Raw genomic sequence first — 24,463 nt, 5'->3', positions numbered from 1 at the left:
CAAAGGCAAATGTAAACACTCCATATCAAGTCACTAACAGGTCTTAAATTACTTGCCTATGATACTCCTAAATTAGCAAAGTTCCCAGCAGCTCCTTCTATCCAAGAGTTATCAGCAGAGATGTACTGCAGGATATGTGTTGCCACACAGATTCAAATAAGATGCCAAATGTTATGTAGCACCTTTTAATTCTAAGGTATGGTGAATTTATGCTAAAATTAGTCACCATTTTTCCTTCTGACCAGTGGTCAGGAAACAATCTTACAATTCCCATCACCTGGAACTTTGCAAGACTTTAACTACCTTTTCCTATTTTAAAGAAAGTCAGTCTAGCTTCCACATACCCCAACACATTTCACATTCAGCCACAGGTGCAAAGGCAGTAGCAAATGATATCTTCAGAAGTCATACCTTTAAATAATGTCTTTCATGTCTAATTAACTGATCCCAGAAAATCACATATAAAAGCAAACTCCTTACAGTTAAATAAGAAAAGTTCAAGCAACCTTTACTGGGAAATATTACATTAGCTCTTCAGACCATGAAAAGTAATACAAACAGATTGTCTCTCTGCCTTTTTAAGTCTGCTCTATCATTCTGATGCAAAATACCAGGTAAGCTAGGAAACTTTTCTGAATGGCAGAAAACACATCAAAGAAACTTGGCATAAAGAATTTATAACCTGAAAGGTTCATTTAATCAATACTTGTTCTACTGAACTACTGTTACTCAGTGACTGCTGAATAGCTCACCTTCCTTTAATCTCAACAGCAATGCACTGTTCACTTTCTTCCTCATACCTTAGTTCTTCCCCTTTCGTCCTACATTACCACAGTTTCCATCCAGACTGTGTGAAAATATGAGGTAGTGTCTTTAAAACAAGAGCGGGAAAGCCAGCCAACAAACCTGCTCTGCAAAGTTACCACAATGCAACCCGTGCACCAAAGCATAAATAAAAACTTTTCACTACAAGTTGACTACTCACTTCTTAAAAGGATCCTTCACCAAATGAGCAAAACACACCTGCCAAAACCTAGGCAAATATCTTTAATATCGCAATTTCCCCTCTTGCAGTCCTGACCCTGCTGCAATGTTACCTCCCATCCATGTGACGAACAGGACCCAGGTTTCCAGTGTCCCTACAGTGTTCAGTGCTGCTGAACATGCAAATCAATGCTGCAGCTCCTAAAGGAGCTTCAAAAGAACCAGATCTGCTAAAGGTTTCCTTGTTACCAGCAACCACACCTGCTAGGGCTTCTTCCTTTCTCCAAGTGAAAGGAGGCACGTACGGCACATTAAGATGTGATGAGAAAATGTGAATGAATTTTCTTGGCATTTAATTCAGAGGGATGGAAGCTGTGGCTGTGCAAATAATTTGTGAGATTTAGAGAAAACTGCAGTTAAATACTCTCAATTTTCTTCGTTCTTCAGATTTATTTCAAACAAACTTTTCAAAAAGCCTGGGGAGCGCAGAGAGGTTGCTTGTTTCCTTATTCTTTTTAAGTTGTTGGCATTAGAATGTTGCCTCCAGGAAGTTGCTACAGCATTTTCTGTCCTTAGTGACCATATTATTGTTGGATCCATCCCCACTGCCTCTCAGAAGCTGAAGTTTTAAAGATGAAAACAAAAGTACACACCTTCCCTTGCTGTATATTCATTGTCTTCGATGACTCTCGCTAGCCCAAAATCAGCAATTTTGCACATCAGTAAATCCGAAACCAGAACATTTGCTGCTCTCAAATCCCGATGGATATAATTTTTTCTTTCAATGTATGCCATCCCTTCTGCAATCTGTAACCAAAAAACAAGTATTTTGATATTTTAACACCACACAACACCATCAGCAGGTCTCTTTGTTCTTTCAAGGTATCATCAAAACCACATCCATTTATTCATTACCTCTGTCTTTGGAGCATTTTTCAGATGGAAGCAAGGAATGGGTGATTGCCATGGAAAACCTACATGTAGATCCAGTCCTGCAATACTATACTTACAGTAGCAGCTTCCAAAAAATTGTTTGGGTGATTAACAGCTGGCAAGATCAGAGATCTGTGCTAGACATATTTCCTGAAACAAAATCTTAATTAAAATGTTCCTGAGATTTCTACTAAGACATTTTCTTTCCCAAATTACTGAGTTTGCTTTCCAATTTCTAAGAAAATGTAAGGAATTAATAAGTCAAACAAGATACAGATGTTCTTTTAAGGACTGATGAAAAACAGTGCAGAGAAGGGGAAAAACCCCCCACAACATTCTATTTACCCAGAATAGGCCTGGACAATCGGGAAACAATTACTAAGAGAGGTCAAACAACTTTATTTTCTTCTACAGCAACATGTAACGAGGAGTGTTTAACAACAGCCAGCTCTCAGATACTATCGTAAGTAAATTTAATTTGTACTTCAGCAGCCCAAATTGATTTCCAAACCAAATCAAAGATGATTAATGTCCTCAAAATATGCACTGAGGATGATCTTTTCCCCAGTATTTGCCCAGGCTGCCACTTTTCAGAAAAAAAAGAAACTGAAATAATAGTTTCTAAACTCAGAGCAATAAAACTGATGTGTAGATGGTGTTCTGTCCAAAAGAGGAGCTAGGAAAAAGGGAAAATAAACCCAGTGCTTGTCAGCTGCCAGTTTTTCTCTTCCTTGTGAGACTGGTGATGGGTTATTCCCAGGCAGGGCCATGGTCCAACCTGTGCCACAGGCACCTCTTCAGGATGTCTGTGGGTGACAGAGGGCTCACTCATGGCCTCATGCTTTGGGGAATGCATCAGCTCTCAGGTTTGCTAACAAAGCACCGGTAAAGCAGGAAGGGCCCTTCTCCAGTGCCAGTCCCTGGCACACTCATACACGGGCTCTCCCCACCTCAGGAGAAGGCAAGTGCACAGATGCCTTCTCAGCACCAGAGGTGCTTGTTGCAGCTGTGCAGTAAAGCAGGCAGGAGCACCTGACTGAACCTTAAGAAAACATGAACATCACTTTTGCTTACCCATTTTTAAAAGGTCCCCGAGGAAGGTCCCCTGTGAAGGCACACACTGCCACCACTTACAACACAAACCACACGTTCGTGTGTGAGGTCTTCATTCCTCTTTTTCGGTTTAGGCAATGGAAAAATAGAGCCACTTGCCCTCCCACCTCCTTCACTGCAAACCTCTTCTTATAAACTGATAATACTCTTCAGAGCAGACTACTATACTCCCCTTATACAATGGGGGGGGGGGCTTGTCCTCACACTAAATCAGAAAGCAACCCTGATGATGAAGAGAATGAAGAACACCTGCATTTCACTTTTTCTAGAAATAAGACTTTTCATAATGAAGGAAGCAACTACTACTGAAAAATTGCCACATAGGGTCTTACTAAAGACTTACAGGCAAAATAGAAGAGTAGTATTCAATTCAGAGCCTGCTTTAGCTTCTCTCTCCTCCCCACACCACTAGGGAAGGAATAAGAGATGAAAGAGAAGGCTTTGCTGCAAGATCAGTGCTGAGATTGAACTAGCCAGCTTGGCAGATATGACCAAAATGCAGACAGGTCCACTAATATCACCAAAATCACATCAACCATCACAAAGAAATCAACTTTCCTCCTACTTCCCTGCATGGATTTAACATTTGGGCAAACTGCTGTCTGGGGAGACATTCACTTCACAAAAGAGACATTTGTGATAGCAGCATTTACTTTCCAAGCCCAACCAAGCAAAGCCATAGGAAAGACCATTTTATTTCCTCTTACTTGTGCCAGACTCACTGAAGTCATCATCTGATTAGTCACAGATGAAGAATGCAACATCAAACAATCAGTAAGTTTTCAGCAAATACAGACTACATTTCCATGAAATGCCAGGACAATGGCTTTGACTGCACAGAATCAGAGAAATTCAAAGAAGCCACATATGTGCCAACATCTGGGCATGCAAAAAATTCCCCAGTAGGAAAAGAATAATGGGCAAGGAATTTTGAATGGGAGAAGGAGCGGAAACGCAGCAACTGGACAACTCAATTCACACATTAAACCTTTGCTTGTGGGAAAAGAAAGAAAGAAAGAAAAGAAGATTTTTTTTTTCATCAAGGGAATTGGTGCCAAAGCCCATGTGATAACTCTGTAATAATTGTTGGGTTTTCATTGCCAAATGATATGTTAAAGGTAGAGAAATTCATGGGAACAAAAGAAAGCCTTTTCCCCTTTTTCTTAATGATCATTGGTACCTGTCAAGACTGTTCGGCTATGTGTAACTACTACTCAGGAATGGGATGGGAAAGGTAATTTGGGCTTCTGGAATTTGTTTTGTGTCCTTTAAGAGAAGATTCTGCCTACACTGCACAAGTGTTACTACCAAGAAGGGAGCAGTTTCCCCTTCCCCTTTAATGAAGTACTGACATGCTTCCAGAAATACCCAAGTTAAATCCTTTTACAAACAACCAACCACCAAATCTCTGAACACTGGAAACAGGGTAAGAATGCAAGAAAAGCTTTCTGGAAGAAATAAATGACTCCACAAGTCAGCCTCCATACTGCAAAGCTAGGTCTGAAAGTCACATTCCAAGTGAATGATGACTTGGAGCTGCAGTTCTGCACGCAGCTCTGTCACCCATTTGGGGCATGGTTTCAGCTGGCAGTGCTCCTTCCTCTCTGTTTCTGCTCTTCCTATCTATAAAACAGGGTAATTAACTTAACTTGCTGGAATACTTGTGGGTCATTTCACAAACAGGTATAAAAATCTTGCAAATTCCTGAAAGAAAATGGTAACAAAATCACAGAGCAAGCAGTGCTGCTTTGCTTTCAGACCCATTTTTTGTAGCTTCTGAAGGTGTTTGGAGAAAGCAGCAAAGGACTTTGAAGCAGGGAGGGGAGAACCTAATAAACTGCCGTTACAGAAGAGGACTGCCTAAGGACAAAGAAGAGCTACACCTTCTGAAAAGCAAAAGTACTTGGTCCCAGCTCACAGATGTCCTTGGTCAAACATCATAGCTAACACTGAACAGCACATAGGGGGATGGGCAGTCCTGTGCTTCTCTCTATTTCAGAAGGTAACATCCAGCTTTTGTTTTCATTTGGGTTTGCTTTTTTTTTTTTTGCTACAAAACCAGAGAACTTCTGTCTTCCTTCATAGCTCCATTTTAAGACTCAAAAGTGCACTTGATTTCAACTTCCATTCCAAGGTCTGTGATCATCTTTTGCAAGAGTTATCACAAACCAACCATGTTTTACAAGCAGTTTGCATTGCTGTTTCTCCATGCAGAAAGAGGTTTACAGCAACAGGTGTAGTTGATTCCACTGTGCGTTTTTAGGCTGTGTGCAAAAATGTGGAGTCCTAAAGAAGCCAGATGGGTTTGCTTAAGGTCAACCTAATAGGATATTTTTACACCATACTGAGAACATACATCATGTTAAGAAGAAAAACTAAATGACAAGGATAATGAAAAAGAGTGGAATGAAAATGAAAGGAAATGATGGCAAAATATGAAGTTTTCTTGTTATGTTTGTTTGTTTGTCTGTTTGTTATAAGGAAAGCAAGTTTTAAACAACCTGAAGGGCTGACAAGTGCAACCTCATGGGGTAAGAGTCTCAGGAACAAGCACACCATCAAAACCCCATAATTATTAAATGCAAGGGCAATGACACTTACCATAAAGACAGTGTTTCATGAGAAAAATGTGGCCAAATCACACCTGGCCAGAAACCCTCCAGTACGACAAAGACAAGTTACAAAATATAAAAACAATACCCCAATATGACAGAAATCATAAGAGCTCACCCACAGAAAAGTGCTACAAATTGTAAGTATAAGTGGGGACTCATTAGTAACAGGACAACACCAAGGAAAACATTCACATAAAACAGATGGACAAGACTACATACAAATGCTACAGCGAAGGTTTTAATTGCCTGCTTTTGCTTCTGTCTCCACTGAAAGGGCCAAGGATGCACACATGGTTAATGTGAACGACAAAGGCGCAAAAACAGGGTGGAAAAGGGAAAGAAGTGGGTTAGGACAGTTCAAGTGCATGAGTGGTTTATGAGACACCTGAAAACTGCCAGTAAATCCAAATCCACACATCCTGACTTGCCTGCAAAATTGGGCAAGCAAAATGAGGAAAAAATATAAGTGCTGAATCAGTATTTAAGTTTCAGGTAGTTTTTATTTGGTTACAAATGAAGTGCACTCTGGGGAAAGAACAACAGGGTGTGACCTACAGTTCCCGAAATACTGAAAAACAACTAGGCTCTCCAATCCCCTCCTGCTCTATTTTAAACCAGAATCTGGTAAAAATGATTACTTAGAGATGGTTAGAAAGTTATGAGTATGCACAGCAACAACTCAGACCATTTTCCTAACCACAACCACCAGGCATGTGTGCGCTACATGGCAGAAGTAGATAATGAATTTGCAAAAGCAGCCCGAAGAGTTTATACATGCAAAAGGTTCACTGAATTTACACCATACTTTTTCAGCAGATCTCATCAAACAGAAGCAAATATGATTTTAAGAACTGTGAAAAAAAGAACCGGGAGCTGTTTGGGTAAATATCCCATAGAACAGAAGAGTTTCAGTTGGAAAGAACCTCCAGCAATCATCTAGTCCAACTGCTTGACCACTTCAAGCCACTTCAACCAAAAGTTAAAGCATGCTGTTAAAAGCATTGTCCACATGCCTCTTAAACACGGACAGGTTTGAGACATCAATTACCTCTCTAGGAAGCCTATTCCAGTGTTTCACCATTCTGTCTGTAAAGAAATGTTTCCTAATATCTAATCTTCTGTTCACTTATACAGCAATAGTTATATTAAACAACTACATAATATAGTGATTTTTTTTATAAATCCCTAATTTTTTTATGTTTTCAAAGTTTTCTCATATTTTGCCATGGATTATAACAAGTTAGTTATAGGGTACAACAGTCTGTAAACTACAATGCATAATAAAAACCCCAGAAAGGTCAGTGAAACAATAACCTACCAGAACTTTTTTCATTGCCTATTAGTAACATGAACTACAGCTTGCAAAAGTTGCTCAATTCTTACCCTATTTTCTTATATGCCTCACTGGACATTTAACGCTGGCAACTGTACGAGGTGGAACGCTGGGCTCCAGGCACTTTTGATCCAGGTTTTGACACACATGAATTGGTCTGAGGCCTCTCTCTACGTATTTCATTTATGACATGGAATGACCAGTATATTTTGAAACAATTTTCTTGGTTCATAAATCAGATTCTGAAACATCATTTGACTAGGTCTCATTTATTTCACGGTCATTTATGTAAGAGTTCTCTGAGCTTCAGAGAAGTTTCACAAATTGACCTTAGAAGTAAAAATGATGCATTTATTAACACTGAAGGAATCTTGTAAGCAGGAACTCACAAATGTGTACTTACACTTCCAACTCACAGCCATGTGAACCGAAAGCAGTCTAAGCATCTTTAGAAGGTCACCAGCAGCAAGTTAAGCCTAATTTCACATGTTTTGTTTCAAACCTGTTTTATCTATTCCCTCCTTTCAAGCAACCTTATTTTCTCAGAGCAAAACTTATCTGAAAATTAAAATCTCTTTTAATGCAAAAACCCCAAAGTTGCCCAGCTGGAGTTTTAGACTCAGAGAGAAATAAACCCCATTAATTTTGAGCCTATTTCTTAAAATTTACCTGAGCAGAGAAATCAATCAGCTTTGGAAGCACCAATTTACTGCCTTCATCACTCTTCAGAAAATCCAGCAAACTTCCTGTTAAAACAGAGAAAGACCAAGTCAGTGCAGCTTATTACTGAAATAAAGGTCACGCCAGGTCCCCGATTTTCTTGATCACAAAATTTTTGCAGGCAAGTGTTTTGATGTATTTTCAAGTTGACTACAGTAAAGCATTCTCTTTACATGGTTTAACAATGGTAGCATCCAAGTCAGCATGTCAGGCATACAAGTGCTGCCATTTTCCTGGGTGTAGAAAACCCATCAGACCTTACCTTAGTTCAGTGGTATTGACTCTGGTAAGTACCCTAGTCTATGGACTATCAGGAAAGCTGTTTAAGAGAATCCCACATATCAATCCTTTCCACGTCATAAAAACTAAGTGGCTCAGCACCTGTTTATGAAGTTACCAGCAGAATTTCTTGAAAACAGAACAGCCCAGGAAAATATAGCACCCAAGAAAATCTAAGAAGGAAACTTCACTTACTTTGTGTAGTAATGCTCTAATAAAGATTGTCTTTTTCTAGTAGTGCAACCACCCTGGCAGGACCACTCATCACTCACCTTATTACCTATGTATTTACCAACTGAAGAGCCATGTAAGGCCTTTTCTAAGGTTTGTTTTAATTGCCTTGCCATGACTCCAGGTACAGAAGTGAGGTAGGGAGCCCAAAGGAATCAGAGCTATTTTGGGGTAATGCTCTGCTTCTGAAGCAATCACAACCACAGCAATGAATCATAAAATTAAAGCCTCACCCCTCTTCTAGGACAGGTGTTCTTTCAGTTTGCATTGAAGCATTCAAAAGAATAATGCTAAAATCCTAAATTTTCATTTTTTATTCCTTCCTTTTTAAAGAACTGGGACTAACTTGGAAGAAGCAGAAGAGTTTACTAAAGCACTGCTCATAGATCCAACACTGTTCTCACCTTTTGCCATGAATTCTGTTATAATATAAATAGGCTCTTCTTTGGTCACTACAGCATAAAGCCTTACAAGTTTATCATGCTGAAGTGTTTTCATGAGGTTGGCTTCCTCCAGGAAGGCTTGCACAGACATCGTTCCAGGCTTCAGAGTCTTCACAGCCACTTTTGTACTATTATTATAGTAACCTAAAAGGAGGGAATACGGTCAGTGCAGTTCAAGGCACTCTGTGCCACACAGTACTAGGAATTTGTAAAGCAGCTGAGGTTGGATTCCAGTAATAGCTAAGAGGCTGAGAGCAAGCGCCAGATGTAGCACAAATATTTATGCTAGAATTCCTTTTTATTTTGCAACTGATACAAGACTGCAGTGCAAAATAATCCATTCCTCATTTTGAGAAATCTTTTATCTGAAAAAAACCCAAAACAAATAAAGCAACAAATCATCTTTATACAAAGTTTTAATGTACAAGTAGCTCCTAAAATATTCAGTCAAAACGTGTTTTAATGAAGGTTCACTAAACTTGTCTCAGAATCTAATAGAGTCCACAGGTTACTTGCAAGATTCTGGAGCATCTTTAAATTCCATGATTATGGCCATTTTATGCATGCCGGTCTCATGCTTATAATCCTCTCTGTAACCCTCAGTGCTCAAAATGAAGCATTACAGGAAAGTGCAATCAAATAAGTGTTCTTATGACCAACAAAGATATGCTGCCAGGACTGCAATCCTGCAGTGCTCAGGGCAAGATTTAAAACGAGATAATTTCTTATCACATAGCCTATGCCAAGAGTGGAAAAGACTGTGGCTCTTTCATTTCTCTGTTTATCAAACCTGCTAATGTAATATTCTAATTATATAAAAAAGCAACTACCAGTAAAAAGCAGTGAATTACGTTCTGATTTAATGTTTTCCAAACATTAAATAAATGTTAAACAGCATTAAAAAAAAGAGTAGCAAGAGCTGATTGTTAAGTTTATATTATGAAGTCATTTAATTAAAAAAGTAAAAGAAATAAGAGAAAGAGAGAGGGATACAAATGCAACTTTTGTCCCCCACCATGCCCATTCAGAATTATTTCTCAGAAGAGGCAAAGCTTTTCAAGACTCATTTCCCTATTCAGCAACAATCCAGACAAGGGATACACCTCTAAATGCCTACAATTTCCTTATACTATTTATTATCCTAATGTAAGAAATCAGGGGGAAAGCAAGGAACTAATTTTCCCAGATCTTCAGGGATTGCTCTGACCACTGCAATCTTCTGCCACCTTTTTTAAAGGAGGATCATCACCTGAGAAAAGCCACTATGTCTATCACAATACATTCACCTGCAAGAAATCTATTTTTTCAAATGTGGTCAGGTCAAAGCTCAACAAAGATATGCCTCTAAATGACCTAATAGTAAGAAATGACAACTACAGATCAAATGTGCTGTTAAAGCTCAGGTATATGGTTTATATCTGTCAGAAAAAGAGATGTTAAATGCATTTCTTTTTGCTTAAGAAGCAGCTTATTTGTACCATTACTACTATTCCATCCCATACCCTCTAAAGCATAGCACGAGTTCCACTCACAATTTGTTGAATACTCTACTGAACGTAGCAATTTCTGCAAAGCAATTACAACCAGGACACTTAACACTAACTATGTAACAGTATTTTACATTCACAAAAGCAATCAATCAAACTAGGGTGCTACTCATAGAAAGGTTTTTTTACTGCAACAGCAATACTGAGGTTTCCTGCTGGGATAAACATCTACCCTGATCCTTTGGTGATTACACACAGAGCAAATGAGCTGATGACAGCACTAGAGATAATTGAACTTAATCTCTCTCATGTTCATTTATTTCACCAGGTATTGGGAGGGATGAGACACCAAATCACTGAGGAAAGGTGGTCACGAACTCTAACAGAAGATACAATGGCATCTGTAAAAAAACTGACCCTTGTCAGTTTGGCAAAACTGGTATTTGCCACCTCTCTCTCCCACCTGTTACCAGCAAAACTAGTGTATAGCTTGATTCGGGCTGAGATTCAAGTCAGACCTGGAGCTGGCAGCATCTTTCTAGTATGCATCTGTACCACCCTAGCTTAACAAAATCCTAGTCCTCACGCCAGGTTGCTTATCATTACTGTGAGAACCTCTGTTGTAGATTCCATAACGATCCATAACGATACACCATACAGGTAAGAAACGCAGCTTTTGTACAGGTGGAGCCAAAGCTGGTGACCTCAGAGTGCTTCACCAGCAGCAGATGTAAGGTTCAGTCTGCATCACAGAAGGATTCCAGTGACAGGCAGGGAGCTGTGGGAAGGGGTGGCCACAGCACTGCATCACCCCTGTTTCACACAGTACCTGAGGCTTGAAGCCCATTGCTAATGCCTGTCTTGGCTGAACTGAACCTGGCTCTGGGTGCAAACCTACCACTTGTGTCACAGTGTTCCTTCTGTATGATATGAATGAACACACGGTTAGTTTGCTACCTAGACACGAATTTTAAAAGATAGATAAGCAATGAAATTCTTGCTTACATCTAGAATTTCTGACATTAAATTCAGATTCTTTGCCACTAACATTCAGCTCACATATGTACTATAAAAATCCATTTCTGATACTGATGAGAAGTACCGGTAAGCTTCCTTGGTTCATTTTAGATCTATTTTATTTTCATAGAAGTATTTCTGTGGTGTAATTTTCTCTCTTTTCTTCTAACAGCTGGATAAGAAAACACAACTCCAAAACGTGTAGTCCTTATATTCTAATTTGGAGGTTGACAAAAGAGAAAATCTTTTACACGTGAGATGCAAACAGGATGTGCCTCATTAATAAGATACATCATAATGGCTCTGTTTTGCTTGTTATCTTTTCTTTTAGCCCTGCTTGAGAATTCTCTTCATGGATTATTAATACCAGAGAGCATTATGGTTCACATTGTATCAGTGCACACTAGGAACAAAAATGCATAAAACATGGACCCTGCTCTTGCAGTGGTACTCTGGTTCATCTCATCACTAAACAAGCTGCCCAGATTCACTGAACTCCATGGTCCAAAACCTTTTCATACCATGGCAAGAAGCAAGACTCTCTGCAGTTTAGACTTCTGTTAAAAATTAAATGTGATGCAAGCAATAGGACCCAAGTCTGAGGAATGGAATGTGACCATGTCTCACACAGAAAGCCAGTTTCTCCATATTCTGTGTGTTAGAATAGAAATCTCCCCAAATTGTTGGTGTTTCAGGTATCTATTTTGGAGTTGATTATGATTATCTCACCAGAGTAGTATCTTGGACAACCAGGTTGCCCCACAGATTCTTGCAAGGGCTTAATCAGGCCAAGCTGTGACATAAATCCATAACAGTGATGAGGTTGAGCCTATCGTTTCTGAAAAGGCCTCCAGAATTGAAGATGAACAACTTTGTGAACAAGCCTACAAGACGCAGCCTTCTTCTTCCCCTGCTTCTGAAGTAATTTCCTGCAAAGTTACACTGGGAACAATTTGTTTGAGCTACAGAGGAAAGACTCTGTTAGAAGCCAGATAAATGTCTCAGGCCATTACAATTTCAAGAGGTGCTGGGTAGGAGACTGAGGAACAGCAGCTTCTCTACATCCTCTTGCATGTTAGCACATCACTCCTTTACAAACTGCAGCCATCACTCATCACGGACTGTCTCTGTACTATGCACCCTCCCTTCTGGTATTTACATACATTGATGAGATCTCCCCAAGCATTTTCTTCTCCAGGCTGCACAGTCCCTTTCCTCACAGGAGAGATGCTCCAGTCCCTTAACCATCCTTGTTACTCTTTGCTGGATTATCTCCAGTAGCTCCATATCTCTCTTTACTGGGAAGCCAAGTTCCTCTAAGAGCAACACTGAAACCACAATTCTAAGTACCCTTTATCAAGAAGAAATTTATTTAGTAATTGAGCCACGGAGCAATATTTCTCTCTAATTCATATTATGGCTGAAAAATAACTTTGTTCTGTATGAGGACAGCATGTAACAACTAGCTCCCTAATCAGAAGAGCATAACAACTAGGCTATTTCCTAGTATCTCCACATTTCTGATGCCACTGGTTCATCATTGCACTACAGTGTTTGCTGATACCCTGCACTGCGCAGCTGACCTAATATGTCTTTTCCAGCTTGAACTTCCTTGGTTCTAAGGTTAACCATGTTCCTGATTCGAGAGGACCTGTGCCATGCAAATCAGCTTGTCTTGCTTCAGAAAGGAAGCACAGAAGAGGAAACACTGCGATCGCTTTCACAGTACATTAATTTTTCTCACAGTGCAGCAATTCAGATGCAGGGGTTAGGCCCAATTTAGATGTTAAAATAATGACACAAACAAGAGGAAACATCTTGAAACAGAAACGCCCTTTTAAAGTTTTATGTCTGTGCGTGTGTGTGCACAGTAGTCACTTCCCAAAATGATCTACATTTTCAAGCAGGTGATTACCTCCTGCCACAAAGTTTCAGTGTCAGTTAAACCTCTCTTGCCCCTGGTTTATTAGACAGAAAAAACCCTACACAACGGCTGACACTCGTCTTAACTAGCATGTAAAGTGTCATTCATGTATATCTTAGCTAGAGGCTTTCTTAACCCTTTTCTCATGAAGGCAAATAAAAAGGCTGAATTTGGCTTATTTGGAACAATTATAATAATTGAAATAATTATATTTGGAATAATATAGTGTGGTGTTGCTTGAATTTTTTACATGATTTATATCAAAAGATTGCACCTATGACTGAATTGGAGCTTTCTGACTGAAGCTGTAGTTGTGTGTGGAATTTGCCACTCAAACAGCACCACTCCGGGATTTACTTTTCTGAATGAGGGCATCTCTTCAAAGCAATGACATTCCCATCAGACTACTGCACTCCTGTGGGTCATCAGAGGCCCCTTCATGGCTTTGCGCCTTCTAGTAAGCTTTGGGTTTCACTTTTAAGTTAATTCCCTGCCTATGGAATCTTGCTTATTAGTAATAATAACAACAATAATATAATCCACTATTATTATAACTGTAACAATTTTATTACTATTTAAATATAATACCCAAAAAACAAGATTCAGGGAAGGGCTAAAAATTATTTGGCCTGAAAAAACATCCTAATGAAGACTTTGAGAGGAAGGTATCGTTTACCTCAAATAAGATGGTAACTGGTAACAAATCTGTAAGTGATGAATAGTGCAAAGAACTTGTAATACAGAACCAAAAAGAATACTCAGATACCAGAATAGGCAGCATTTCAAAGCAAGAGGATTATATAATATTAACAGAATGTGATTAGATACTGATCGTAGTCCCTTGCCACAGGAAGTCACTGAGGCTGAGAAAATACTGCTTATAAGAAAACAAAGCTAATTACGTTTATAATAATTTATTCTATCATTTCTTGCTGGCTATATATTAACATTTAAAACTTGTAAGTCTTATGACACTTTCATAATTGGGGACTTGCATGATAATTCAAGGTAGGGGGTAATCAGTCTCTAATCTTCTCACTACATATGTTACCTACTTTCTGTGCAGCGAATTGGCACACAATAACCTTGGATTAAGTGTCCCCATTTTTCACCCAGTATGGCAATCGCAAGCATTACGTTGCATTATCTTCTTTACCAAAAAGCACTGAAAACTTGATACATAGTTCACTAAAAGACACGATTTATTTTTATTTCATGTTCTTTACCACTTTCTGATTTGAACCAAGTTCTGAGAGGCCCATCAATTTTGAGAATCAGGAGTCACATCTTACTGTAACCTTCTGCTTCCCCCACAAAACACAACAAAAATCCCCATTGTCTTTGACCTTCTAAATTACAGTCCTTACTATTTTTTTCCCTTAAAAAAAACACTATAGGATTTGTTCCATGTCTCTGCCAGGTATGCTCCCCCTCATGGAACCCTCTCTCCTCACAGAAGGTGTATTTTGGATGTATTTTTGCTGCTTTACAAGTATATCAGACCAGGTTCATATTCACTGTTTTTCTGAATGTCTCTGAAATGACATTTCTTTCATCAGATTTAAGTACTTATTTCAAACGAATAAACTTACCCATCCAGACTTCTCCAAACTGACCAGCTCCAAGTTTCTTCACTAATTTAATTGACTCCCGTGGAATCTCCCATGCATCTTTATCCCATGGCTTTTGAGGCTTTGGACTAATACAAGCTTTTTCCAGCTTTCTGCATAAGCCATCTGATTGTTCTGGTTTTCGAAGTAAAAATAAGATACAAAATCTGTTACATATGTGTGCCTCACAACTTGAAGCAATCATTACTTCATTGCAGGGGTGCAGTAACCAGCTGAAAATAACGTTCAAATTAATCAGGTGTTTAAATGAAAATAGGACATTTCTGGTGCTTTCACATAACTTTAAGAGCCTCTGAACTGAAGTTTAGTATTCAGAGACAAATTTAATAAAGAAGCATCACATGAATCTGGTTACAAACAGATTATTAATTTGTACCAAATAAATACAATATAAGATCTGATTACTGACAGTATGTTAAGGAAGACACACACTGGAGTCAGGCTTGGGACCTGTACTCTGAATTTGCCATTACATTTTCTTGCAGCATGGTTTCAGACACATGTGCATGCAAGCAGAAGTAGGTCACCATTATTTTTTTCTCCAGACACTAACTAGCTATAACTTTAATACAAATTTTGAATAATTCTCAAGGTTTTCCAGCTGTGCCAAAGAATCACCACATCTGTCTAAGAACTTAGAGAAATCTCACGGCCAAACCCTCAGCGTGGATTTAAAACGCCGCCATGTGATTTTCTGTCCTATTTTTTTCTGTCCTAGTTTTTATCTTCTCTGTCTTCCCAGTTACAGGACTAAAAACCACCATGCTTTGGAGCTGTCAACCAGAAGGTTATGCAGAATGAAAAGTCACTTTTGTAGCTAAGACATAGGTAGAAATTTGTCTCTCCTTTTTCCTCTCTCCCTTTTTTAAATAATAAATGCACATATTTCATGTGGTGCAATTTTTGTTCTTTAAAGTTAATGGACTTTTACGTCCTTCAAAATGCTATTTTAAATAAACAAATGCATAATAAATCTCTAGGAAAATAAAAATTCCACACTCAACACCAGATAAAAGATGACATTCACAAACATATATGTATTTCTGCTAATTGTGAGTACAAATTTACTCTCAAATGCAGAATTAATTTATCAACAATGCAGGCAATTCTTACTATAGCTTCATACCATCATAACTTTGATGAGGTGTTTTATGAAGCTATTCTTGATTTCACAAGAGGATGCCGTAGAGTAAGCAGCATTAGGTCTGATGATGATAACAACATTACTTGGGTTCCAGTTTTACTTTATCTTTGATAACATGCATGCCAAGTTTATTTAGAAAGAAAAAGATGAAAAGGTTTGAAATAAAACAAGAAAGCATTTCTTTTCCCTCACAGGAAACAATGACTGTATTCTATTAAGTAATTCACTAGCTGATTTAACTTACTTTGATAATGTTTGATCATATCATTGATGCTGGGAAAAGTTATTCTTGGAGAGATGTAAAATCCTCCATTGTCTAGACTCCTAATTTTGTAGTGCTTAATAACGTCGCCCTGCTGTGGATCATAGTCTCTTATGGAGAGAGAATAGCTGCCTGTGGATAAAGAAAGTATGACCATTAACAGCGAAAGTCTACAGTGTCCATGCATATACAGCCAAGCCTAAGAAAACCACCTTTTTTGCCTGGATTGTTTTTTTTACTCCTTTATTTCCTCAAAAAGCATTTTGCAAGCAACAGGAGGAAGTTACCCAATAGCCTGTCCTGAAGTGGTCACCAAAATGCTTACAGTCACACTTTCTTTTTCAGTCTTACTCAACAAGCTCAGGAGTTCCATAATCCAGGCAGCTTCACATCCAATGCCCGCTTCTGCAGGAAGTCCCCCCCAGCTTGAGGAGAACTGGCTGGCAAAGCAAGGCTGGGGCTGTCACATGCCTCAGGCAGAGGCTGAAATTCAGGGAGATCAGTGTTTCGGAATAGGAACACGCTGGATGTCATGGGCCAGCTAGCAAAAGGACAGTTGGCGATGGCTTGAGGTACACAGGAGGGAGAGCAAGATCACTTAGTCCCAGACAGCATAACCCCAGCTGGAATTTAAGATAGGGCAGCAGAGCATCTACCCTTAACACAGAGCTCTTTGTTTCTTCTACTCGTACAATTCTTGTCCACTTTAAAAGGGTAAGAAACCATCTCACTACCTTCTCTCTCACCACACACAGATACAGTGACAGAAGGGGTTAGAAAGAAACATTCTGGGGCTACTTGGCCTTCCTCTCAGCAGCCTATGCTCAATTTAGGAGTCTTCCTTTGGGAAATTAATTCAGGGATCTGAATGAAATCTGAGCACAGAAACAATGATATGGGCTCATCACAGAGAGCTACCTAACCAAGGATCTGCAGTGTTAGTGCCAGAAAAGCTACACTACGGAGAGGACAGACATATGACCCACTGAAGGGTTTCATGCATCTTCCCCTGGAGAATGCAGTGTCAGGGTAACCAGCTGGAGAATCTAATCTGGCAGCTGTCAAGAGTCCAAGCACTGGGGCAGAACCTCCTCTTCTCTTCTCAAAGTCCCAACTGAAGAGTCTGGAGGCTTCACTAAGCTTTCCAGTACAAAGAGCTCTGTCTTCAGCACAAACCTTTACCAAAGTGGTTCCTGAAAAGTACCAAACTGTAGTGCAGTAAACCCTCACTACACACTAACTACATTGTGAAACTTGTAGCAATGGATATAGATCCAATAGTGGAAGACTATGAAATACAGCATCTACTGTTTACAGTGAAGTGTCCTTCAACAAAGGAATCACAACTGTTAGGAAAAGATCTCTCACTTCATTCATTCCTGCTTCTTGTCAGTGTAATCACACACAGGTTTTTTTTTTCCTACCTCAGCTTTGGGTGTTAACCTATAACTCTCTCTGTTCCTGGTGATTTTCTCATCCTTCCCACTCCTATAGAACTGCAGACAATTCACACAATAGGACACACGGGGCCTACTCCACACCCAGTGCCACCCGATACCTTCCTTTGTGAAGACAGACTGTATGTTTTTAACTCTATTACAAACTTCAAAGTAACTCACCCCAAAGCCTACCTTTTAATGTTTCACTTTCTCTGATAAGGAAAGCTCCAGGACTATTTCCAGGAGCCAGGAGTTGTCTTTCAGCATCTTTTCTGGTTATGTCTTTGAAGAACCACCTGAGAAGTATTTCAGAGAGTTAGAACTATTTCTCCTCGCCACCCACAAAGAATACACCAGGAGGAGGAAGATGTTTGCCTGGGAGAACTTACTCTTCTGTTTCCAGGGTGTTTACTTTTGCTACATAGTTGCTGGGAATGAAGCCTTCCTTCCTTGTTGTGAGAGATTTTGCTCTCCACCATTCTCCCAGCCTGAAAAATGGAAACAAGGGTGCTTTTGTCAGGAAAGAAAAATGATAAAGCGTTATTTGGGTTCTACTGTCCGAGAGCTTTGACCTCACTGGAGGGAGAAGTATCTTTCTTCTGAACTTAAGCCCCCTGAGCAGCCATTGGCTTCTTTAGATCAATGTTCAGTTGCTGTTACCAACGGCAGCTGCCAAGTCATAGAAAGCTTTCGGTTGGAAGGACCTAAAAGATCATCTGGTTCCAACCCCCCGCCATGAGCAGGTACAACTTCTACCACACCAGGTTGCTCAAAGCCCCATCCAGCCTGGAACAGCTCCATGTGTGTTTGTATTTTCACATACAAGGGAGTTCTGTTACCATTAATACACTTGTGATGAGTGTGATAACAAAACATTATATAGTGTATTAGATGACCCCAAAGAAAAACTACAATACAATCAGTACTGTCATACTCACTCCTCAATAACTTTCAATTTTTCTCCTTTTTTGAAGGACAAGTCATCTTCATGAAGGCCATCATAGGGATACAAAGCTATCACAATGACTCCACGCTCATCTGTTTCTACAAAGGCAGAAAGCCAAAGGCACATTCATATTATTTCAGGGGCTGACATGGGCATAGCACACAGCAGTAAGATTCCTATGAAAACTTACCTTCACTGACAAATCTCTGTCCTGGTAAGAGCTGTGCTTCTGTATTTGCCTACAATAAAAAATATCTTTAATTAAGCAGCTTCAGATCTTTGTGACAATCTCACATTACAATTACATATTACTCAGTTGCTTTGGTATCATCTATGTCTTAAATGAAAATGCTCCAATCTTTTCCCACCATTCTTCAACAGCAAATTACAACATAAAAATATAGTAAACCCCACTAGATGTTGACTTGAGCAGCTCATCCCTCGGGAAGGTGTGACACAGGCTGTTGGGAAGACGTGAACAGCTTTGTGACTTCTGATGAAGAGGCTCTAGGCAGGGCACTTTAATGGGCCAGTTATACAGACATAGCTGCCACGCTAAAGAGCTACAAGCAGCTATGTTGCTAACACTGTGCAAGAATAAAGAGTGATTAAAAAAGAAACAATGGTAGTTTGTGATGTGTGTACACTGACTGGAGAGCACACTGAATCATCTGTGTCAGCTGGTGGGATGGGTGAGAAAGGTGTCATTCACACCTGCAGACAGCACGGACCCTGAGTAAGCACAGTCAGGAAATACTGTTTCCTCAGCACAGTACAGAGGCTGGGAGAAAAGGGTACCAAGCAATCTGCAAAACAGCAAACCCACTTGGTACCCAACAGGATTCCCTTTCCTGGAACCCTTTCTTTCTATTGCCAGGCAGCACGCACTGAACTGCATTGCCTTGTTTCTCCTGCAGCACAGTGCTGCTCCTTTCACAACTGCATCCTCTGCTCTCCTCCCATCCTTACCTACACACCTAATATAAGTGCAAATAGTGGCCTTCGGCGATTAAAAGGGAAGCTGACTAGAGCTGGTAAAGAGTCACCCATGATTACTTCATACTTTTTAAACAGAATAGTCAACACTCGGATCCCATAGCTATTAAAACCCCAACAACACTGCTTCTAAAAACAGTTCTAACTACTTCACATTTTCCAATGTCACCTAGCATTCTTCTACAGTCATACCTATGTCTACCTTAAGTGTTGCCAAGGATTACTGTTTTCATGCAGAAAATTATGACAAAGTAATTAAGTAACAAATCACAAGTTTTTACTTTTATTTCTTTAAGTATTTATTCATTGAGGGTGAATTGCATAACACTAAAAGCCCAAGTGTGGACTAATGATCAGTTGAACTTTTTCATGCATGTGCTTTGGATTGAAATTTAAGTAATGCCACTCATGCTTTGATCTTGCTACTGGAATTCTCCCCTGAGACTATCTACTTACTGGCCTTTGCTGTTTATTGGACGTTGGATCCCTCACATAAATAGTTCGTTCAGTTTTACGTACTGGTTGATTCTTCAAATCTAGCCCATCTCCATCCTGATTCTCTTTCCTTTTTGATTTTATACATCCCATATTTCCTGTTGGAATAAAAAAGGTATTAAACAAAAACATTACACCATAAACCAAGCTGTTTCCCGTGCAATCATCTGGGCTACGCAGCAAAAACGTGCTTCCTTTTCATACACAATAGTTCAAGGGGAGAATAACTGCAGTTTAGGAACATATACAAAAAGCTCTTTTCTGCTGCAAAGGAAAGAAAGGAAAGAAATGACTTCTTGTCTCAATCCACAGATGAAGTGAATATTTCAAAATAGTTATTTACCATTTCAACCATTTCAGATTTATCATTTTCCCACCCCAATCTGCTGGCCCTGCTGAAACGTCTCTCTGATACTTCTGTGAGCTTCAGAGTCGATGTAGGAAAAATATAATTACTGTAGTGACAACTTATTTCTGTATTTCTTATTTCTTTTAGAGAAAAGGTTGCTTTGCAAGATGTAGAAAAAAAAATCGCAGTCCAAATGATGGGAACTTCAGCTGGCATCGGCAACGTCTGTATCTCCCGACTTCACTTTGCTAATGCCGGTCTATCAGGGAGACCCATTTGGTTCAAATCCCTGTCTCACACGAGGCTGATGACTTGTGCAGCTCCTTGGCAGATATGCTGCTTCTGTAACCTCCAGTGACAAATCTCCTTGTTCAAACAGGCTGGTTACAGCAGTCTAAAATAGCCGATGTGTGTATCAGTGATGGCAAATCCCCACACAAGTATTTCTTCTTCAATACAATTTAGAAGGATAATCCTTCTTTCTGGCTGTGCATCCATGCTAAATCAGATGAGATACAGCTGTTAACATCTACATGGCTGAAACCTGATTATGGCTAATCCCATAATCTAATTATATAGTACTTCAGCAAGCATATATATAACATTATATTCCTTCATCTGAGGAAAGCAATTATACTTACTCTTGAAAAAGTCCACTATGAATGCTGTTCAAACCTCTCCTTCCCTTCTCCCTCCCTGCTTTCAGGTCAGTGCTCTAATGCTAGGTTCAGTCACATTTTCCCTTGCAGGCACAAACTCTCACTCCCCTCCGCCCTAATTAATCTTTAAATCCAGTTCTTTGAAGAACAATATAAAACCTAAAATAAGAACTCAGTGCATATACAGCTCAAGTAAACCAGCCCTGACTAAAATGCAGCCGGAGAAGCTAAAACAGACTGTAACACCCTATACTACATCTCACTTTTACCATCATCTCAAGGACAGATAAGGTTATCATTGTAAACAGTTAAAGTAGTGGAGGTTTCCATGTGCAGACACAACTGTTTCAGTGGGACAGTGCCTTACGCACCCTACCTCTGCAGACAGGAAAATTAGCCAGGTTGCCCTGGGTTCATATTAAGACTTATAGTTTTGTAACAATACTGTTAATAATCAGAATCCTAACTGACTATAACAGTAAACCAAGGCCACAAGCACTCCCACGTGGCAGGTCTCAACTTCCCACGTCACCTTCATTTAATCTCCCATCCTGCCCTTGAGGAAGCACCACATGATGATGGATGCACTGTCCTGTTGTCAGGTTGGATGTTGTTTTCTAAACGTGAGAGAAGGGTACCTCCTCTCCTACTGTTCCTGCAAATTATCTGTCACCTATTGCCAACAAATCTTGTGTGTCCGTAAGATTTCAGCAGTTATGCAATGAACTGTGATACTGGTTTAAAAGCAGCATGAGAACTGATCGCTCCCCTTCTTGCCTTCTCTTGAAATAAAAATAAAAGGAAACATACAGAAAATCAATAGGCACTGACCAGGCACCATCATCCCACAGAGGCAGAAAATAAAGTTTCCTCTTCTTGTGTGCTAGCATTTCACACTCATTTGAAGGCACTGGGGGGGCACCTTCAGCCAGGATCTCCCCTTAGAAGCAAACATCTTTCACAAACATCTTTTAGTTTGTGAAAACACCCAGTGGGAGGCTTTTCCAAACTCTCAGCTCTTCATGGGTTACATGTAGAGCTCTAACTGTACATTGCCGTTCTGAAACACTGAAAAGGACTTTTTTATTTTAATAATTTGATTGATTTGTAACTGTGGATATATAGATGACACTTCTGTAGTTAATGTTTCATAGGAAATTTCTGTACACCCACAGGCAGGCTGGTGTTTGCACTCACCCTAGTCATCAGGAAGCCCAGTGTTTAATTACCTGCTGTATCTGCAAGATGGAGTATTTAGCCACCTAAGTGCTAACCTTTTTGCTCTTGAATAGTTCTGCTTCTACAGAACAAACAGCTAAAGTAGAGGGCATAGGTAATTTGATCTAAGTTTTCAGCCAAAACCCCCTTCTCCTATTGCGTTAAAAAAGCTGAAGATATCTTTAGGGACTGCAGCTTGCCAGTGTCAGTGTAAACTCAGAGAAAAGCATTTTTACTCAGTTTTTTTTTTTCTACAGTTTAAAGCACATGAACAGCTGTAACTGAAGCCTGCTGTGAGGTCTTGCTGGTAGCTCAAGGTTAGCATTTGCTCATGACAGTAGCAACAACAGATCAGTAATACCTATGTGCAGGTGCTCTGTAATTCCCACAGAAGTCTACTTGACATTGTGTGAAATCGCATGAATACCGCATGTGAGATAACACATGTGATGGCACCAAAGAAAGAGAAGATCCTGAGCCTCATCATGAAACACTGTTTTATGGGTTTTTTTTCTGCACGGAGATGAAAGCCAGTGGTCCTTATGGGAAATAGCTAGGTCTACATTAGCAAATAGCCCCAACAGCTGGAGCAAAAGCCCATACCTGCTTGAAGAGGGGTTATTGTCCCCTTCACTCCAGTATAGCCCCAAGTAAGAGCAAGACCATAGCAAGAGTTTACCTGAAGGTAAGCCCCACATTGCACCTTCCTAAAACAGTTCTGTTCTTGCACTCCAACTCTGCTTCACAACACAAACTACAGCCTAGCAACTGGGGGCAACTCCTTCAGGGAGATTAGGGATCCCAATCTAAATAAAATGCTAATGTAGACACATCCTGAGACTTTTAGATTCTTTATAAAACAAGCCTGTCAAATCTTGCAAATATATGGAAAATATGTAATAACATGAAACAAAGGTTTAGCACTTAATATACATCAATTAATAACTATCAGTATAGTTAAGTACATTATATATAACTTAACATTTAGCTTTCTGACCTTATGTTATTTCTATATAGGGAGACAATGGAGGCAAAGCATAACAAAGTTGAAGAAGAGTTTTTAAGCAGTATAAACTGGATCAATGATCCACGATCTTTTGGTAGTGTGAAATGAAAGACCTGTGAGCTCTTCAAAGGCCACAAGACCTTACATTTCTGTACATGCTACCCCTCTGTAAAGCTGCGTGCACTGTGTTCTGGACTGCACATTTAAAACTCCCTAAGATCAGATCAATGCCCAAAGCAAATGTCTCGGTTTCAAAAGATTTCTTCTCAGAGACTGCTCAGTCCATCTGCAGTGCCAGATACAGTCGTTTCCAGTACAGTATTACACATTTTTACTGAAATTTGATCCTGGTTTTTCCCAGGGTTTTGAGTCTGGCATTCAAGTAAAAATTCATAGGGCCAGTATAAACAGTAGGCTCTGATGGGAGAGTTTCAATCAACAGATTGTAGTGGATTTCAGAACACAAAATGCTCTACCATTATCAAAGTTAACTTTGCACACATTTGACCCTAGCAACCTATCCATATGAATAAAGAAGCCATGAAGTACAAAATGTGTATGCTGTGCACATCTTTCTTAGTTTATACAGTAGTTGTAAGGAAAATCTGAAGGGGGAAGTTCATTCATGCATAAATAAAAAACTTGGTGTAAAATGGTTATTTGCATAGCTCTCTGTTGCTGTATCACAAGGAGCACCAAGGAAGCATTTTGTGCAGATATAAAGAGAAAGAGAAGATGGTAAGCAAAGAGAAATTCAGAGAACAGAGCATAGTTACAAATGAAACTATGTTATTGTTCATCAGAGATAAAAATAATCCAGACATCAGAGGGAATGCTGTCAGTCCCTACTCTGATGTTTCCCATTCCAACAGTTTTGCAATACAGGAGACTACTTTTAATTCATGGTCCTGCCCACACCTCTAGACATGAAAGAAAAACATTTAATTAAAAGAAATTATATGACATAACTGTTAACTTTCATAAATGGATATCCTAAAAGCAAAACCGTCTCTTTTAACAAAAAGCATACTGTATTCCATGGCTAAAAGCTACAGACAGCTACTTGGGTTAACATCTGCACCATGGTGACAAAAATCTAAGATCAGGCACCCTTTGAAAAGCCACAGGAGTATCCATAAGAACCATCACACTGAGCCTCTGCAGCAGGTTGTTCCAGTCACCAGTTTTGATCCTACATAGGCATCTGTCTTGATTTTTCCCTCTGAATCCCCTATTGCC

General features: G+C 39.6%; 1 protein-coding gene across 9 annotated transcripts in view; it reads right to left on the bottom strand.

The window, feature by feature from the left end:
• Positions 1–24,463, bottom strand: part of LYN (LYN proto-oncogene, Src family tyrosine kinase) — a 44,299-nt gene that overhangs the window by 3,012 nt on the left and 16,824 nt on the right. For 4 of the 9 annotated variants that reach the window (XM_061342906.1, XM_061342908.1, XM_061342909.1 and 1 more), the window contains exons 2-11: positions 20,017–20,090; positions 18,692–18,740; positions 18,494–18,599; positions 17,945–18,043; positions 17,748–17,851; positions 16,099–16,248; positions 14,672–14,824; positions 8,613–8,795; positions 7,648–7,724; positions 1,638–1,791 (exon numbers count right to left, since the gene is read on the bottom strand). In XM_061342906.1, coding sequence (XP_061198890.1) covers positions 1,638–1,791; positions 7,648–7,724; positions 8,613–8,795; positions 14,672–14,824; positions 16,099–16,248; positions 17,748–17,851; positions 17,945–18,043; positions 18,494–18,599; positions 18,692–18,740; positions 20,017–20,085 — 1,144 coding nt within the window. In that variant the 5' untranslated portion in view covers positions 20,086–20,090. Of the gene's footprint in view, positions 1–1,637; positions 1,792–7,647; positions 7,725–8,612; positions 8,796–14,671; positions 14,825–16,098; positions 16,249–17,747; positions 17,852–17,944; positions 18,044–18,493; positions 18,600–18,691; positions 18,741–19,953; positions 20,091–24,463 lie in introns of all 9 variants that reach the window. The other 5 variants (XM_061342902.1, XM_061342904.1, XM_061342905.1 and 2 more) reach the window with 2 other exon arrangements.

The sequence above is a fragment of the Neopsephotus bourkii genome, unplaced genomic scaffold, assembly GCF_033783945.1.
Source record: "Neopsephotus bourkii isolate Nb327-2 ecotype Australia unplaced genomic scaffold, CSIRO-AGI_Nbou_v1 NB_1820, whole genome shotgun sequence".
Taxonomy (NCBI): domain Eukaryota; kingdom Metazoa; phylum Chordata; class Aves; order Psittaciformes; family Psittacidae; genus Neopsephotus; species Neopsephotus bourkii.
The sequence above is the reverse complement of the archived record's forward strand: the minus strand, read 5'-3'. Positions and strand labels throughout refer to the sequence as shown.